At 42.1% G+C, this 20,436-nt stretch overlaps 1 protein-coding gene across 4 annotated transcripts in view; it reads right to left on the minus strand.

Annotated features, from left to right (window-relative positions):
- The window catches only part of NPAS3 (neuronal PAS domain protein 3), a 1,959,780-nt gene that overhangs the window by 1,111,881 nt on the left and 827,463 nt on the right, over positions 1-20,436 (minus strand). For 3 of the 4 annotated variants that reach the window (XM_033951269.1, XM_033951266.1, XM_033951268.1), the window contains one exon: positions 17,479-17,646. The exons of the other annotated variant lie outside the window; for it this stretch is intronic. In XM_033951269.1, coding sequence (XP_033807160.1) covers positions 17,479-17,646 — 168 coding nt within the window. The remainder of the gene's footprint in view (positions 1-17,478; positions 17,647-20,436) is intronic. 4 annotated transcript variants of the gene reach the window in all.

The following is a 20,436-nucleotide window of genomic DNA, read 5'->3' on the forward strand; positions in this document are numbered from 1 at the left end:
TTTTAGTGCAGCTTCAAAATATACGTGAATACATTGAATGATTCAATATCATAAAAATACTCATGTGTGGAGAGTGGAAAGACCTCAGTATTTCTCATCCCAAACTCATTATAGAGCCAATCTACTCCATGCAAATTATTATAATAATCAGTCAAACCACCTCCTCCATCAATAAATATGTGAACATAAGAATTGCAGCTGCTGGGTCAGACCAGTGGTCCATCGTGCCCAGTAGTCCGTTCGCGCGGTGGCCCCCAGGTCGAAGACCAGTGCTCTAAATGAGTCCAGCCTCACCTGCGTATGTTCCAGTTTAGCAGGAACTAGTCTAACTTTGTCTTGAATCCCTGGAGGGTGTTTCCCCTATAACAGACTCCAGAAGAGCGTTCCAGTTTTCTACCACTCTCTGGGTGAAAAACTTCCTTACATTTATATGGAATCTATCCCCTTTCAACTTTAGAGAGTGTCCTCTCATTCTCCCTACCTTGGAGAGGGTGAACAATCTATCTTTATCTGCTAAGTCTATTCCCTTCACACTGGAACCTTCCCTTCCTGGAGTTGCAGCACAGTGACGGCGAGCAGGGAGCAGCGGTAGTGAGCAAGAAGCAGAAGCAGCGGCAGGCACGCAGGCTGGGAATAGACTCCCCCACTGGGGAGGACAGCAGTCAGCCCGCATACCCCCAATGAGTGGGACATTTTAAAAAGGAACGATGGGGTGGGTGGGGGTGTTTAAAAAAAGTTACCTTTGCTTCATAAGACGCACCAAAATTTCTACCCAATTTTGGGTGGAAAAAAATTGTGTCATATGAAGTGAAAAATACATTTTTAAAAAATAAATAAATAAATAAATATTTTCTGTTTCCAAATCTTAAAAGGAGTTTGAAAGGGGAACAATATTCAGTGATTCAGAGGTGATTGCAGCAACAAAGCAGTATTTCAGTGACCAGATAGGGTCTTTTTTGGAAGGTTACAGAAGCTTCAGATACAATGTGCCATGCACCGTATATACTCAAATATAAATCTATCTGAATATAAACCAAGGTAAGTTTTTTTTCTCCCCAAACAAGTATAAAGGTTGACTCGAATGTAAACCGAACTCACGGTAATCTTACAAGGTTAGTGTGGGAAATTGTAGCAGCCATTTTGAGTAGTGAGACTGCATGGGGAAGGAGCATAGAAGGATTGCTCTTGTCCTGGCTCACCACTGGACCAGTAGAGTTTAAGGTAGGCCTGGGAAGAGGCCTGAGATGGGTCCATGTCTGTTTTATCATTCCCTCTGTTAGAATTTCTCTAACCCCTATTTGTCTGTCTTAATTAGATTATAAGCTCTATTGAGCAGGGATTGTCTTTTATGTATAGTGCTGTGTATGTCTAGCAGCACTATAGAAGTACTAACTAGAAAGACTCAAGTATAATCCGAGACCCCCCCATTTTTGCCCCCCAATCTAGGTTTATATTCGAGTGTATACAGTATGTTGAACTTAGGGGCGAATATGTAGAATAACATCTAAGTGTCATGTCTCCATGCCATTCCCTTCTTCATTAGGCTGAGAACTTTTCAACACCCCCTCATTTGCCCATTTTACAAGGCAACTTACCATATTTTTTGGACCATAAGACGCACTTTTTTCACCCCCAAAAAAGGGGTGGAAAGGGGGATGCGTCTTTTGGACCGAATACACTGCACAAACTCCCCCCCCCCGGTACCTCTTTTAGTGGCAGTGGTCCAGCACAGTCTCCTGGATGGCTGCCTTTGTCTTAGAAGAATGAAGCACAACGTAGGGACCAGGCAGAAAGCGCAAAGGTCACACTCTAAGACAAAGGCAGCCGTCCAGGAGACCATGCTGGACCACTGCCACTAAAAAAGGTACCGGGGGAGGGGGCTGCGGGCGGCTTCGGGCAGCTGTGGATGGCTTCGGGCTTTGGGTGGCTGCGGACGGCTTCGGGCTTTGGACGGCTGCAGGCAGCTTCTGGTGGCTTCGGGTTTTGGGCAGCTGTGGGCGGCTTCGTGCTTCCCAGCACCAGACACACCTATGTGTAGAGGAAGAAAACCAAGAAGAAAAAAATTCTGAACCAATTTTTTTTTTCTTGGTTTTTCCTTCTCTACAAGTGGGTGCGTCTTATGGTCTGAGAAATACAGTAGATATATATAGTATCAGCCTTTATAAAATAGACTCCAGAACTGTACCTAAATGCACTAACTTGCAGGTAAATTTTATAGAGAACAAGTATACATGGCAACTTTTTGCTATATCTGCCACATACTACATCCATAAAAGTGTATATAGAAGGAAAGGTCCCGTTTCCTCATGTTAAAGGCTTAAAAGAGCCTTTTTAAAATGAACTCCTTAATTTGATTGCTACAGGTTGCAAAAGCAGTACTACTGCTGCGGGATGGCTGTCCTGTAAGGAAAACATATCACTGGGCTGTAAAATACATCACTGCACCTATTAGAGTCTGATGAGAGCTCTCACCGGTTACACAAATCTCCCTTAAAGATATATTTCCATTTTCCCAAGCTATAATCAACCTGCAGGAACAGCAGAGCTATGTAATAAAGGTCCTCTTATATTTCTTTTTGAATAGATTTCATTTCCGTTCTCTTATTATCGTGTGCAACTGAACAAAGTCACGTTGACTTGTAACAATGTCTAATTTTGGTTTCAGCTCCCAGAAATTACAGTGTTTAACATATATATATTTACTCCGATCACATCACTGCCACTAAGTTATAAAAATGTAGCAGACTTGCAAGATCAAGGGCTACATACCAAGCCAAATTTGATAATTTAATGGACTCCCACTGATGACCTGTTGTTAACCATGTAGCGTCAACAAAATATTGCTGTCAGATAGGCAAGGAAAATACGGTACAAAATAGCGACACCTGGAATAAAATTGCAATTTTATGCTATAGTCAAATTTATCCTAAGTTTCTTATCCTGCATTTTGCAGAACATAATCAAGTCAACGGAAATTGGACCACACCTTTGCAATCAGAAATGCATATGTAGCAGGCTGCTAAAGTGCTCTTATTACGGTTGCAGACAGAATACAGGCAGTCCCCGAGTTACAGATGCCCGACTTAAGTACGACTCGTATTTAAGAATGCGGTTGCAGCTTCTTTTGATTTCATTGAGTAGTATTTCCAGTGGCATAAACTCCTACACTTCTCCTGCAAAAGGTTCAGGAATGATGCATGGCCACAATAAGAACCGAGTGTGGTTGTGCATGCTGTACCTTAGAGGGAACACTGGCAGCTGGGAGCAGAGGTAAGCAGCAAGAATCTTAAAATCTACAAGTTCTGATTTACACACAAATCTGACATAAGAATAGCTTTAAAAAAGTAACTCATTCTTAACCCAGGGACTGCCTGTAAAGGAATAATCAAGCCATTGTGATATCACTGATGAAGTTGGCTCTTAGGCATTGGTGGAATGAGGCATTATGACATCACAATCTCAGCTTTGGAATGTTGCTACTTAAGAGTGTGGTCACGGCTTCATTTGATTTCACTGAGAGGTATTTCCAGTGGCATAGACTCCTACACTTCTGCAAAAGGTTCAGGAATGATGCATGGCCACAGTAAGAACAGTGCGTGGTTGTGCATGCTGTACCTTAGAGGGAACACTAGTAGGGACAGTTGGCCCTTTTGTCAGCTGGGAGCAGAGATAAGCAGCAAGAATCTTAAAATCGACAAGTTCTGAGTTACATACAAATCCGACTTAAGAACAGCTTTAAAAACGTAACTCGTTCTTAACCTGGAGACTGCCTGTATTGTGGTCCCTGCTCCAGAAAACAGATTGTGCACAATTACCATTATAGAATTTGCACTTAGGTGCTCATTCTATAAAGGGTGCCTCTTAAGGGCCTAACTTTTACCCCCCCCCCCCACGCACACTTCTACAAAGCCATGTTAGGCTTTTTTATCACTGTCTGTGGCTGTATTAGCTCCGAAGCTCATAGGAATTCTAAGAATGTTGGTGTTAATACCACTGTAGCCAGTGATAAAAAAGCCGAATGTGGCTTCATAAAAGGGGGCCTTAATTGGCAAAATACCCATAATAGCCTCAATAATTGGGAAAAACAATTAATTGGGCAATAGGCGCCTATCACATGGTGCTTAGAGGTGCCTAACGTCTAAGTGGGTGTTTCTGTGGATGAAGAGTGATTTAGGAGCTAATAAGTGTGATTCTCCAAAAACTTAGGCGCCTGAAATGTAGTCCCTTAAAATCCTGACCTCCACTTCAGTTACCTAAGTTTTTACCTAGGTACCTAATTGTGATTGACAAGCGACTGATACCATTTTTCTAGGCATTGGCCTATTTAGGCGCCATTTATATAGAATCAGGCTCTTAGCACACACACATTTAGGTGTTCGCATATAGGTGAACGGGGCTTCTATTTTTTTATGTTTAATAATGCATTACTTAATCAAAGCACCCCTATTTTTTAGGCACGACTTTTCCAATAGGCATCCATAAAATTGTTGACATCTATTTGTAGAATCATGTCCGTTTGGACGTCTACGTTCTAATTAATGCTTGTTAAAGTCATTAATTTGACTTATTATCCACTTTATTTGGATGCCTAAGTCGATGGACTACCACGTTGTGGATGCTTAAAGTTAGACGTCCGTTACAGAAACTGGCCCAAAGTGTCCAAAGAATTAGAGTAAATTATTTGCAACATTGATTATAACAAGTGTAACAGTAGGACGTACACTCAGGGATTTGAATCCAATAAGATTGAACTATGAGCTTTAAAGATAATAATAACTTTTACATCAAGAACATTGATTCCACACTGCTTTCTTCTTGTTTTGGTTTTTCCTTTTTTAATTTGGAACCGTTGGGTGCTGTTCTATTTGTTATTAAAAAAATCTAGTTCTCTAATTGCTCAAGTTTTAAGGAAGTAACAATAAACATAAAAAATAATAATATTGCATACAATGGCTTGTTTATTATGTCTACCTCATGACCAAAAAACATCTCTGGGATCAGTGATGTAGCAAGTGTAAGCAGTGTCCGTTACGGTGGTTCCCCTCCCCCACCTTCTTGTCCCCACCCCCCGCCGCGTGCGTGACTCCTTCCCTTTCCCTGTACCTTATTAGCTACTCTGGTGTGAGAAGCATGCCCACTATGGTGTTGGCTCAACCTCTGACATCACTTCCCAGCCGCGGGTCCCAGAAGTGACATCAGAGAGGGCACTGATGCTGACGCAAGCAGCAACCTCGCATCGGGGAAGTAAAAAGGTATGGGGGGAAGGCAAGGGGCGTGAATGGCAAGAAGAGGAGCGGGGGGCAGAGAGAAGGGGGTGCTGCTCCCTTAGCAAGATGGTGTCTGGGGCAGACAGCCCTCCCCCCTTTAATACACCACTGTCTGGGACCATTTCTTAGCTAAGTAAGAAACTATATGCATGGAGTATAAGCTGCATAGAGTAGCAGGTGCATCTCTGGCTGCTTTATTGGGCAGAATATATGGACTTTGCCAATCTTCATCTGCCCTCATATACTATGGGTCTCTTTTACAAAACTGCGGTAGTGATGTTGCTGCAGTAAATTCCCCAAAGCCTATTCAATTCCTATGGGCTTTGGTGAATTTAATGTGACAGCATCACTACTGCAGCTTTTTAAGAGAATCCTTTGCTATTATGTTATGTTGAACTCCCTTGGTAAAGAGTAGACAATTTTTGGACATCTAAAGGCTCCTTTTTACTAAATGGCGCTAGAAGTTTTTAGAGTGAACCTGGGAGGTAAAGTTCCAACACTCAGAATTCTTATGAGAGTCGGAGCATTTGCCTCACCAGCAGCCCACACTGAAAACCTCTAGCACCATTTAGTAAAACCCAGCATAATTTACCCAGGCATGTGGAGGGGCATAATAAAAAAAAATGTCTAAGTCCCCTTTTGGCCTAAGGCCTTAAACATTGAAAGTAGAAGCAGGGAAAATGTCCATTTTATAAAAAAAAAAACGTCCAAAAGGAGGTGTTTTTTTTATAATGGCCTGCCTCTACGTTCAGCTATTTAAACGCCCAGACCACCACTACGTCTAAACTTATACCATATAATCAACCTAAAAAAAGCCTAAGCCCCAAACGTCCAAAACAAGGGCTTTTAGGTGAAGGAAGAGCCAGTCCTTCACCTAAAAGCTGGATTCTGTAACCAGTGTCTGTCAAAAACAACACCGGTTACAGAATCCCCCCCCCCCCCGATGACATCGGGGCAAGAGGGAGCCCAGGCCCTCTTGCCCCGCAATCCCCAACCCCCCACGCCCCCGCCGAGTCCGATGGGGCCAGGAGGGAGCCCAAGCCCTCCTGGCCCAGCGACACCCCCTAACCCCCACCTCCCACTAAAATACGGGCAGGAGGGATACTAGGCCCTCCTGCCCTTGACGCAACCCCCTCACGACCGGCCCCCCAAACTCCCGATTACCCCCCCGCTGACCCACGACCCCCCCGCCGACCCCACAACCACCCCCCCGCCGACCCCACAACCACCCCTTCCCAATCCCACCCCCATACCTTGAAATCGTTGGCCAGATGGACGGGTGCTAAGCCCGCCCATCCGGCAGGTCAGCCATCTCAGGAATGGGGCCGGATTGGCCCAGTCAGCTCAAACCCCGCTCACAGGTGGGGCCTGAGGCGCCTGGGCCAACCAGAATAGGCCCAGGAGCCTTAGGCTCCTCCTGTGGGCGAGGCCTTAAGCACATGGGCCGGATTGGGCCTAAGGTCAGCCCACCTTCCGCCCACTGCCCACCCTTTCCCCTCCTCTAAAAACGCCTCTTTTCTCTCTCTGCGTTTAGAGGCAAGGGAAAGGCCTAAGCTGTTTTTAGATACGTCTAAAACCAGCTTTGATTATGGGTACTTGGACAATCAGGCTTTTTGATCGTCCAAGTAGCCATTTAGGCCACTTTTTAAATGTTTTGGGTTTTTTTTTTGATTATGAGCCCCATAGGCTTTTATTTGCATAAATGACTTCTAAAAATTGCTCATCAAAAATTCAGATTTTTTTTTTAACCTGAAGAAAGGTGACTTAGGATTTCCACAAAAATTATCAATGGGAAAAATAAAGAGAAAAATAAAATAATATCACTGAGGAAGCAGCAAATGGGGTACTCTACTTAGACCTTAAAACTCTTTCCTGCTGCAAAGGTCTATGTACAATGTTTTAATGTTGCAGTTTCCAAATGAACACAGCCCCCTGAATATGTGTCATGCGGACCTCTGACACAACAAACCTTGTACAAACTAACACCCCCCCTTTTTATGAAGCTGCATTAGGCTTTTTTTATCGCTGGCCATGGAGGTAAAAGCTTTGATGTTCAAATAATTCCTAAGAGCATCGGAGCTAATAACGCCACAGCTGGCGATAAAAAAAGTATAACCCAGCTTCATAAAAGGGGGCCTAAATCCAGATAAAGGATTCAGTCAATGAGATGTTTTATAGGTTTTTATTTCTTACAAATAATAAGTAAATAAAGGCCATTTTTCTCTCCAAGCCATTCATTTGACAATTTCTTCTTCTTCTTTTTTTGCTTTCACTGATTTTTTTCTACTCCAGCATACTTGGGATATACCCAATAATTTATGTTTTTTATCCTCACCTACACAAATTACATACTTCACCAGATGGGTGGTAATCACAGCAAAAGGGAAAAATTATTTATACACCTTCATCTGAATATATACTTAGGTCTCATTAACATAGACAGTAGCACAGCAATCATTCTTTTCTTTGAACTACTTTATAAAAGCGCTACGAAATAAATATATTTTCAATACTGTGTTTATTTCCCCTATTGAAAAGACTGAATTTTCAATCTTCAAGGCACATGCAAAACCATTGTTTTTTCCCTTCCATGAAATTCTTAAATCATATATTCCAAAACATGCTATTTTAAGTTGTTTGGCACCAGTTTACCCAAAAAGAACTCAACCAACTTGTAAAAAAAAAAAAAAAAGCTTTGCCTTCAAAATATATTAATATCACTCTGTAAAAGAATAGCATAAGGGGATAGAAAGATATGAGTAACACAGGGGCCCTTTCACCAGTGGTGTAGCCAGAGAACAGATTTTGGATGGGGCTAAGGGAGAAATGGATGAGCACTAGGGCCTGGATTCTGTATAGGACACCCAGTCTCAGAAGCCACCTAAGCGGCTTTTGAGAATTGCGCACGGGTGTCCTATAGAGAATCGCTTAAGCCGCCTAAGAACTTGATTCTCTAACTGATGTCCATGTTACAGTAAATCCCAGAATGCACTGGGAGATGGGCCTAACATTCCAGTTGGCCCAAGTGCCTAAGGCCCCTCCTACAGGAGGGACCTTAAGTGCCTGGGCCAATAAGACCCTTAGGCCCCTCCTAGGTGTATTTCAAGATGCACCAGGAGGGGCAAGCCCGCCATTCCTTGAAGGCGGGTCTGCTGGCTGGACACAGGCAGGAACTGTCCAGACGGCCAACAAAATCAGGTTAGGGGAGTCTGGGTGGGGTCATTGTGGGATTAGTGGAGTTCCTAGTGAGGGTGGAGAGTCCGGGTGGGGGCAAACTTTTGGGAGATGTCATCAGGAGGGATTATGCATCCCTCCTGCCGGGGAACATTGGGGGGGTTTGTGGTGTGTCGGCAGGAGGGATTGGGCATTCAGCGTGCCAGACTGCACTAAAAACCGTAATCACAGTTTTGTAAAAAGGGGGGGGGTAAATTTGAGAGAAAATGAGATCTCAGAAAACAAATATGCCCGTACACCACATCACAACAATGTCATGCAAATGAGGCTAATGACAGTGTAGTTTCCAGTTTAATAAAAGTTTGATATAATCACATTATCAAAAAAAATTGTCATTGGTCTCTGGAAAAAAACTCCACAAAGTGTACATGTCCAAAACATCAATCTTCATATAATTATGCAGTGCTATCCTTTTAACCAATATTAAAAGATGAACTCCTTCAGTCATCTCTTAAGTACCTTCTATTAAATCTTACTCTTCAGGCCCTCAGAAATGCCACCAGATGTTCAACAACATTTCATAACACCTGGCTTTATGCATTCAATCTTCACCGGGTCACTTATAACAATAATTTTCTTAACTTAAGTTGGATAGAATAGGAATACACAGGGACAGAATTTTTTTTTTTAAAGAACCCAAAACCTAACTTAGCCGAAGTAGACAAATTGGTTCAAAATACAGGAGAATAATGCCGGGCTATCAAAAAGCCAATTTTAATGCTTATCAGTCAACAAAGTTTCTTTAGCCAGACCCTACAGTGGCCCTGTTTCACATATCAGCTGTTTCAAGGGCACTGGCAAAAGTCTTTTCTCTAAACCACCAACTTATCAAAAAAAAAAAGGTCCCATATCTGGCTCACCAACAGATTTTGAATTCTGTCCCTGGGTATTCCTATGTTTAAGAGGACAGCACTGCATGATTATATGAAGACTGATGTTTTGGACATTTACGCTTTGTGAATTTTTTTTTCAGAGACCAATGACTGTGATTAGCCCCATTTGTATGGCATGGGTGTATGGGCATATTTGTTCTTGAGGTCTCATTTTGCTCTACAATTTAGCTGTATGTGTTACAAGTAATCTTATCATAGGTGTCTGGTTAAACAACCACAGATCTAGGATAAATGATTGTGCCTAGATTCTGGAGATATGCAAGCAACATAATATTCCATAAGTTCTTTGCATAAAATGCAAGCCCCAGCCAGACTCCACCCATGTGATAGTTGCACAGGGGCCCTTTTACTAAGCTGCACTAAGACGGGCTTAGCGCATCCTTACTAGGGCCTTTCCTGAACGCTAAGCCCATTTCTAGTGCACACATCAAAAAAGGGCTTTTTTCCTATTTGTTTCATTTATGGCCGCACACTTTCATTAGCATTAGTGTGCAACCATTAAAAAATACTACAGGGGTACTTAATGCCTCCTATTCAGGAGGTGCTATGGGATCCTGTGTAACGGATCTGCAAGCCAGTTAGTGCGGTGGTAATGGAAGCATGTTAGCTGATTACCTCATCCAGAACCATTCTTCAACCCTGTCATGCCCCCCGTCAAAGATTTTTTTTTTTTTTTTTTTAATAATTACTACATGCGTAGCATGCACAGTTGACAAAAATTACATGGAAAACTTTAGCATGCCCTGCATTTGACCATTTTTGCTGTGTTAAGCATGTGTTAACTCCTAGCACAGCTTAGTAATAGGGCTCCTTAGTTACAGAATGGCATACAGCTGGGTAATTGGCATTTATAGGCTTTCAAGTTTCAAGTTTTTATTGAAATTTTATGCTTTTGCTTATACAACTTCTAAGCGATTTACAGATTAAAAAAGGGGAAATCAATTAAAATAAAATACGCCAACAAACAGTATGACTAAGAACATTAAAACAACATAAATAAATGGTGTGACATAAAAAGACAGCAAGACCTACAATTTACCTGACACAAGAGGGATTTGGGGTAGAAATACGTTCGATCATAGGAAAGAAAACACGTAAGGAAAAAATAGGAGGGGGGGTACAATAATCTGATTCTTTTAGAAACAGAGCTGGAGACTTGCAGAAGAGCAGAAGAATCTGAAAGGAGTTTTTAGGTGTTAAAGGCATCTAAGTAAATGAATTTTAAGAAGACCTTTTAAACGATCTAAGTTACTTTAGTTGGATTTTTAAAAGGCGTTTGACAAAGTACCACATGAAAGACTTTTGAGGAAATTAGAAAGTCATGGAATAGGAGGTAGTGTCCTATTATGGTTTAAGAACTGGTTGAAAACAGAAAACAATTAATTAATTAATAATTTTATTTGCCCCTTTTTTATATATTAAGGACCAGATGGGGGGGGAGGGAGGGGTTATTCTAATGTTATATGATGGATATAAAGAAGGGAGGGTAATTGATGTTATTTAATCTCTGATGGATTAGTAAGTGATGTTAAAGTATATATGATTGTATATTTTCCACTTAATGAACGTTTTCAAATGAATAAAGATTTTGAAAAAAGAAAGACAGAAAACAGGGAGTAGGTTTAAATGGTCAATATTCTCAATGGAGAAGAGTAAATACTGGGGTTCTATCACCAAAATTGTATGCAGGAGAAAGAGAGAAACATTAACATCCACCAATTATTACCTCCCTTCTGAAATGCTTAGAATATTTTTAAAGTAGTTCAAAAATATGAAGAACCGTGATCTTCGCTGTCAGAAAAAATGTTAAATGATTACTCGTAACTGGAAGAGTTAAGATCGACTGAATTAGACTTTCTGGTGGGCAAACTTATATTCCAGTTACAAGTATGAAAGAATGAACGTGAAATATTTGGGATAATGTAACGCATTTAAAATGGTGTGGAGCCCATTGACTGCATTTATTGAGTCACAGTAACTGTCATATACCTTTCCTTTTATTTGACTTCCTTACACTTCCAGGGTGGATGGGTGGGGGGAGGGGAATATATTATTGTTTGCTATACTTAATTATCTATATTATTGAAATTAAATATATACTTCTTCTTTTATTAATTAGGAGGAGGAGGTGGGTGAAATGATTGTTTTTGGAATTATTTGTGTATTTAAAGTATGTTTTGTGTAGTGTTTATGTTTACATTTATTGTATGGCACTGTTAATATTTGAAAATTAATAAAGATTAAAAAAAAAAAAAATGTTAAACACCATTAATGGAGGAAAAAGCCTCAGTTCCCTGTATGCTGCAAGTACAAGACTAAAGAAGCATACTGGAGAGAGAAACCACCTAATCGACTAAAAAAAACCCTCCAAACTTGAGGCTTAGTGAAATAGTGGGGTTCCCCAGGGGTCTGTGCGGGGACCACTGCTTTTAAACATATTTATCAATGATCTAGAGATGGGAACAACTAGTGAGATAATTAAATTTGGTGATGTCAGGTGCAACTCTGGGGAGGAGTGAACAAGAAAAGGACCTGGGTGTACTGATAGATAGGACCCTGAAGCCGTCGGCACAATGCGCGGCAGCGGCAAAGAAGGCAAATAGAATGTTGGGCATGATAAAGAAAGGAATCTCGAGTAGATCGGAGAAAGTTATAATGCCGCTTTATAGGGCAATGGTCAGACCACACTTGGAATACTGCGTCCAACATTGGTCTCCCAACCTAAAGAAGGATATAAAACTGCTGGAGAGGGTGCAGAGACGAGCAACAAAACTGGTGAAGGGTATGGAGAAACTGGAATACGAGGACAGACTTATAACACTAGGATTGTTCTCCCTTGAGAAAAGGAGACTGCGTGGGGATATGATCGAGACCTTCAAAATACTGAAAGGAATCGACAAAATAGAGCAGAGAAGATTATTTACATTGTCCAATTTGACACGGACTAGAGGACATGTAATGAAGCTAAGGGGGGACAGGTTCAGGACTAATGTCAGGAAGTTCTGCTTCACTCAGAGAGTGGTTGACACCTGGAATGCCCTCCCAGAGGAGATTATGGCGGAATCGACCGTCCTAGGCTTCAAGAGCAAACTAGATGCATATCTCCTTAAGAGAGGCATATAAGGATATGGTGGACTATAAATTACGCCAGGTGTACACCTGGCAGGGCCTCCGCGTGTGCGGATCGCCGGACTTGATGGACCGAAGGTCTGATCCGGAGAAGGCAGTTCTTATGTTCTTATGATGACACAAAGTTGTTCAAAGTTGATAAATTGCAAGCGGATTGTGGAATCTTGCAAAAGAGGGCCTTTTGAGACTGGACATCAAAATGGCAGCTGTTGTTAAATGTGAGGAAGGGCAAGTGATTAATATGGGAAAGAGGAACTATAGCTACGTGATACATGTTAGGAGTCCCTGCCCAAGAAAAGGATCCAGGTTTAAATGGATTAAGCCAACCTCCCGCCCACTGCTCGCCCTTTCCCCTCCTCTAAAAACCTTAATCAATCATCCACTGCCATACACATGGCTGAGAGCAAAAGGAACAGTATTTACTATGCCAACGCTCTGCTCTTATTTAAACTGAAGAAAAAAGCCTCAGAACCTCGTCAGGAGAAGTTACAACTGACTTGAAAAGGTAAATTAAGTTAAAGGGTAACTTCCCCTGACGGAGTTCCGAGGCTTTCTTCTCTAGTTTAAACAAGAGCAGAGTATTTGCATAGTACCGTAAGTACTGTTCCTTTTGCTCTCAGTCTTATGTATATGGCAGTAAATAGTGGGGCTCCCCAGGGGTCTGTGCTGGGACTGCTCCATTTTAACATATTCATCAATGATCTAAAGATGGGAATAACTAGTGAGAAAGGATTGTGAAAAATTGCAAGATGACCTTGTGAGACTGGGCATTACAATGGTAGATAACATTCAGGGCTCCTTTTACTAAGCCGCGCTAGTGGGGTTAACGCGCGCGACTTTTCATCACGCGCTAGCCAAAAACTATCGCCTGCTCAAGTGGAGGCGGTAGTGGCTAGCGCAGCCGGCGGTTTAGCGCGTTAAACCGCTAGTGCGGCTTAGTAAAAGGAGCAAGTGCAAAGTGATGCACATGGGAAAGAGGAACCCAAACTATAGCTATGTGATACAGGGTTCTACTTCCCAGGCAAAGGATCTAGGTGTCATCGTTGAGGATATGTTGAAACCATGTGGCAGCAGCTAAGAAAGCAAATAGAATGTTAGGAATTGTCAGGAAAGGAATGGAAAACAAAGATGAAAATGTTATAATGCCCTTGTATCGCTCTATGGTTCGCATCACAAATAGTGTGTACAATTCTGGTTGCTGTATCTCAAAAAAGATATGTACCAGAATTAGAAAAGGTACAGAGAAGGGCAACAAAAATAATAAAAGGGATGGAACAACTTCCCTTTGAGGAAAGGCTACAGCGGCTAGGGCTCTTCAGATTGGAGAAGAGATGGCTCAGGGGTGATTTGATAGACATCTATAAAATACTAGGTAGAGTGGAAAGGATAGATGTGAGTCATTTGTTTACTATTTCCCAAAATACTAGGACTAGGGGGCATGCAAGTAGAGAAAATATTTCTTGGCACAATATGTTATTAAACTCTGGAATTCGTTGTGGAAGGATGTGGTGAAATAAGTTAGCTTAGCAGGGTTTTAAAAAGGTTTGGATAATTTCCTAAAAGAGAAGTCCATGGGCCATTATTGAAATGACTTGGGGAAATCCACTGCTTATTCCTAGGACAAGCAGCATAAAATCTGTTTTACTACTTGGATATTGCTAGGTACTTGGGACTTGTGTTGGCCGCTGTTAGAAACAGGATACTGGGCTTCATGGACCTTTGCTTTGTCCCAGTATGGTAATTCTTATGTTCTTAGCTGGTGGAACTTTCCCCAAAGTATAGGATTATTTTTCTAATTTATGACTGAAAAAAATTTAGGTAGAATTTATCAACGGATGCTACTGTGTTATTAGGGCATGCTAATGCTTAGTTCACAATAAACACTACAGATGCCCATAAGAATATAATGGGCATCTTTAGCATTTAGCATACTAATGCGATTAGCACCTGTTGATGAATTCCCCTACAACCTACTTCTTGAGGGCTATTAACTGAGGTATTTAGAAAGCTGACACAGTGCTATTTTTACTAAAAAAAAATCTCTGCTATTCTTAAGCTAACACAGGGCTAAAATGCTTATATTTTATGTTTAAATTTTGAAAGAATAAGGAGACATGGTGAGCTATAATTTGAATAAGATAGTTATTTAGATATTTCTTCAGTTGTTACATCTACTTCACGCCACATGAGTGATCTATTTTAGCTATGTTATGGATCATTTTGCTCACATATTAAGGCAGGACAGGAGAGGTGTGGATTTAGCTGTAATTTTTAAAAAATTATGGGCTCCTTTTACTAAGGTGTGATAGCATTTTTAGCACACGCACAAGATTAGCGTGCGCTATAGTGTGCGCTAGCTGAAAAATTACCGCCTGCTTAAAAGGAGGCGGTAGCGGCTAGCACACATGCCATTTTAGCACACGCTAAGCGCACACTAAAACCACTAACATACCTTTGTAAAAGGAGGCCTATGTGTTCTATGTAAGGCTGACTTTTAAGCAAGTTTAGATTTAAATAGTGAATGCATGCTACTTATTTTAAGGGAACAGTAAAAATCATGGATGGGCAGAATATATAATTATTATATAAAATAAATATGGTGTGATTTTTTTTTTTTTGGGGGGGGGAGGTTATCGGGGTATTTCACTTGCAACCCACACTGCCCTGACAACCTGGCTTCACATTTATAAAAATTGTTTACTGAAACAAAACAGAGCAAACACAAAAAATGAAGACATAATAAGAAAAAAACAGAGATTGGGAAGGAATCTTTGGTGTTTTCATATTCTAGTTCAGGGGTGTCCAACCTTTTGGCTTCCCTGGGCCGCATTGGCCGAAAAAAATGTTTCTGGGGCTGCCCAAACCCTGCAGCAAGACAGAGGAGGGAGCCGACAAGATGGTAAACACCCGGGGGCAGCAGAGGAAAACACTGCATCGCCCTCGACCAGGGCCGCACAAAATACTTCACGGGGCCGCATGCGGCCCTTGAGCCGCAGGTTGAACACCCCTGTTCTAGCTGGTTCACTGATGATAGTTCACTGAATATGAGCCGTATCCTTTGGATGGAATTCTAATGGGTATTATTTCAAGAAGACTCTAATGGCAAAATTCAATAAAGGAGAACACGTGGAAGGGCATAATAAAAAAAAAACATCTAAGTTCCCTTTAGCCTAGGCCCTAAACGCTGAAAGTAGAAGCAGGGAAAATGTCCATTCTCAAAAAAAAAACGTCCAAAAGGAGGGTTTTTAAAATAATGGCCTGCCTCTACGTTCAGCTGTTTAAATGCCCAGACCACCACTACGTCTACACTAACAACATATAATCAACCAAAAAAGCGCCTACATACCAAATGCCCAACACAAGAGCTTTTAGGTGGAGGGGCCAATCCTTCGCCTAAAAGCTGGATTCTGAAACTGGTGTCTGTCAAAAAGAACACCGGTTAAATAATCTACCCCCCCCCCCCCCAGCAACGATCGCGGCAGGAGAGATAACCAATCTCTCCTGTCGCGATCCACCCCCCCATCTGATCGGGCAGGAGGAAGCCCAGGCCCTCCTGCCCAGTAACTCCCCACCCATTCCGACACGAACTGAGCCACGACCCCCCTGACAACATCGGAGCAGGAGGGAGCCCAATCCCTCCTGCCCCGGTGAGCTACGACCCCCCGACACAAAACCGTAGCGTAGTTTTTAGTGATGGCTGCGGTGGTAATAGCTCCAACGTTCTTAGAATTCCTATGAGAGTCAGAGCCGTTACTGTCACGGCTGGGACTAAAAAACCATGCTATGGTTTTATAAAAAGGGGAGGGAGGTAAGTTATTAAACTTAACTTGAGTGAAATGGATTTTGCTCTACTAGTTTACTTATTGGGGGTTGTTTGTTTAGCTCATCAGAAGAGTTGCTGGCTTATAATCCAAACTTTACAGGTTTGAATTTCAAAATCCCTACATGAAATCAATCTGTGGCATCGGGTTGTGCACAGCAAGGGTTGAACTTTCAGTCATTTCCTTTTAGCTTATAGTAATAAAGCTGAATGAAACATCAAAGGAGAACATACGCACAACTATTGATTCACAAAGGTATGCACTGTCTTACATGGAGCACATCTTACTCTACCAAGAAAGATTAATTCAACGTGACAAAGTTGCGGCAGAAGTTTCTACCACGGCTCAACGAGGTAAATGCTCTGACGCTCATAAGAATTCTATGAGCATCGAAACATTTACCTCACCAGTCCACAGTGCAAACCTCTACTACAGCTTTGTAAAAGCCAGTGTTAAATATTAAAGGGGTAATTCTATAAGGAGCCACCCGGACTAGGCAAAAGAACATGTGTAAGTGCCAGTATTCTAGCTATTGGCATGCATATGTGTACACCCGAATGCATACATGAGCAATTTCCAGCTAAGTGCTGTTCTGTGAGTATGTGCCAATAGTTGAGGGAGTGTACTTTGCAGGTAGATATGCAAATAGGAGGAATTTGGGTGGTATTCCACAAATACCTACAATCAAGTTCAATGTGGATTATAAATTTAAAAAAACAAACAAACAGTGGGCATACCCACAAATTACCAAAATATAAATCATACAATCAATAATCAAACAGTCATGGAACAAACCTAGGAAACAAAAATGTTTTCAGAAACTTCCGGAAGATTATATAGCTTGAAACTTACATAGATTATAAAATGTTTAAAAATAAAAAACAACCCAAAACATTCTAAACATGCACACTAGTTTTATGACTGGTTTAAGTAATATATCCTGTTATGCTGGTATTCTATAAAAATATAAAAAAAGGTAAGCTCCTACTTCTTTTTATACAACAGGTTCCAAATAGGTGCATTCTTGGTGCCTAAAACTGCGTGCCCCTTTGTAGAATTACTCTAAATTCTAAATCAGTGTGTGAATCCTTCATAATACCATAACTTCATAGGATCTTCAAAATACATTCTCACCATTTTGTTCCCTCTCCTCTCCCCACTCCCAATGAGGCACATCTTGCCTGGTGCAGTTTAAATGGTTTGTGCAGTTCTGCATGCCAAGGTTAGTCTCTGCAAATGATCTTCCATCTATTTGACCTCCACACCCATTCAAGTGGCTCCCCCTCAGTCTGGCTGGTGTGACTATGGAAACAAAAAAAAAAAAAAAAAAATCACAAGAATCCCCTTTTAAACTAATGTCAGGAATGACTGAGCCAATCACCTCATTGTTATCATTGGGGAGTAGTATAAAATCATACAGTGTGAAAGTGATTCCTTATCAAACTATTTTGGTTCTAATTATGAGACTGGCAGCAAAAATTCATCCAAAATCATCATGGGGATTGTAAAATTGCAAGTTTACAGCCAATACTGAATTAGCAGAATTTGAAGAATGGACTGTGAATCTTTATCTGTATATAGGGTTACCAGGGTCTGGGAAAACCTGGACATGTCCTTTTTTTAGAGGACTGTCCAGGTGTCTAGATGGAATTTCAAAACCTGGCAGTTTGCCGGCTTTTCGAAAGGCTTCCAAGCTCAGGGCCGCATCCGGAGGGACTCCGAGAATGTGAGGATGCAACACAATGTCACACGCATGCTTGGAAGCCCTTTAGATGTGGCCTGGACTCTGGGAAGGAGAAGACAGAAGTTTGTGTGGGGCCGGGGCAGAATGGGGTGTGGCAGGGAGTGAAATGGGGGTGGGGCCACGTGCTCTCTTTTTTTCCATTAACAAATCTGGTAACCCTATCTGTATAGATTCTATCCATGCAATACCGTAGCGAGGGCGAGTGGCGCTTCTCCTCCTCCGCCCTCTTCCCAGCCCCCCCTGCTCCTTCCTCATCCCCTCCAGCTGCGTGCGCCCCTTTCCCGTACCTTTGCAACTTTGCCGTGAGCAGACACCAACTTGTTGCCCACCTTGGCGTTGGCGATCTCTCTGACGTCCCTTCCTAGGAAGTTGGTGGCTGCTCATGCTGAAGTTAAAAATACGGGGGGAAGGGAAGGGGCATGTCTATGCAGCAGGGGGAGGAGTGGGAAGGGGAGTGGAGAGAGGAGGGGTGCCAGCGCCCCCAGCAAGATGGCCCCTGGGGTATACCACCCTCCTTACTACGCCACTGTATCCATGGCATGAAAAGAGATGCAAGATTCTTCAAGGAGACTCCAGGCATGCGCTTTTGAGCTTCACTGGCATTACAAGTGGCTTTCTGAATATGTCGGGCCATCAGACACAAGGGCAAACCAAAGAAAATAAAGCAGCATGCAAACCGTTTGAGTCAGTGTGCACACTAGGGAACTGGCTGAGGTGAGGGGGAAGATAATGAGGGTCTGGGGGTCTCAGTGAGCATCTGGAGAGGGCAATCTGGAAGCTGAAGGAGGTTCAACAGGCAAACCAATGCTGCTTCCAGCCTGATATGACGCTCACATTTTGCTGCAGTGGGCCAAGGCCCAACTTACTGTTGCAGACAGGATTAAAACTTCCCATGGGTTGGATAGGACTCAGTATGCCCACCTCAGCTCTCAACCTACATATTCACCGAAAAGGTTTCTAAATCCTGAATCAAGATTAAGGTACATTGGGGACACTGGTGAGAAGCAACCAAAGCACCTACTTCTGCTACAGGGGTCTGTTTAGTTCAATCATGCGCACAACAAAGAATTCCATTTTAGAATGGTGTACTTCATTTTATAACCAAGGTAATAATAGCCCCCTCATCCTATAACATGGCCTTAAATTTATAAGCCAATTGTGTGTGCACATTTATAGAATACTAACACTTATGCGGCTAAGTGCTAGCTGAGCACTCAACGCTAGTCCACAAAGAATGTGCACAACTTGCTCAGCATGTAAATGCAAGGGGCATTTACAGTGGAGGAGTATGAAGAATGGGCAGGGCCTGGATAGGGTCAATATTTACGCAGGTAACCTACAGAATACTTTAGGTTACTCATTAAGGGAGTAATATTCAGCCCACAATGGTAAACAGCTTGTAAGCCACTCACAACTATGGCCTCAATTAATCCCAGATCTTCGATGCTGGGGTAGGCACAGCTTCCAGCACTGAATATCTGGGTTTGTGTGGCAATCCAGAAGTAAATTAGGCACTGCCCTATATTCAGACCAGTGCCTGTTCTAACTTTATCTGCATACTTAACAGGGTAGCAGACTTAATATCTGCCCTAACTCTGCTCCTGGATTGTCCCTAACCTAGAGTTACCAGATTTAAAGATGGCCAAATTCAGATTCATGGCCCTGCCCCATTCCACCTCCAGCCCCGCCCCCAAAACACTGCATCTCTTTTTCCCAACCTCTAGGCCATGTCTGGAGGGCCTCCAGCATGCGCAGATGTGTGTGATGTGATCCGCACATGCTTGTTGAAGGCTCTCCAGACACAGTCAGAGCTTGGGGCTTTCCAAAACCCTGACAAACTGCCGTTTTTTGGAAAGTCTGTCTGGGAACCCGAACAGTCCTCTAAAAAAAGAGGACATGATGTCTGGTAACCCTAGCCTAACCTAGCTAGTTGGGAAATGGTCAGTTAGCAGCAATGTTCAGTAGCACTGGACAATTCAGTGCCACTGAATACAGGTGGCCAGGCAGATCAGTAGACTTTATGGACAGGGGTCTTTCCTGCCCAATTAAAACCTTTTAAATACCCCCCCCCCCAACAAAAAAAATATTGTTTCATTGAGGTGTATCTACTCGTACTTACTGCTATTGACATGGCATAAAAGACCATGTCTAAATATAGGTGCATTGATGCCAATTTGTGCTAGTATTTTAATAAGATAAGATAAAGATAAGAAAAAACAAAGTATTTTCATACAAGTGTTTGAAAGACTGTAAAGACATTTATTTATTTATTTATTTATTTACTTTTGTAATCAAACTTGGAGCGTAACCAGAACTAATAAAGTTGCAACGACTGAAAAATATACTTT

The sequence above is a fragment of the Geotrypetes seraphini genome, chromosome 7 (assembly GCF_902459505.1).
Source record: "Geotrypetes seraphini chromosome 7, aGeoSer1.1, whole genome shotgun sequence".
Lineage (NCBI taxonomy): Eukaryota > Metazoa > Chordata > Amphibia > Gymnophiona > Dermophiidae > Geotrypetes > Geotrypetes seraphini.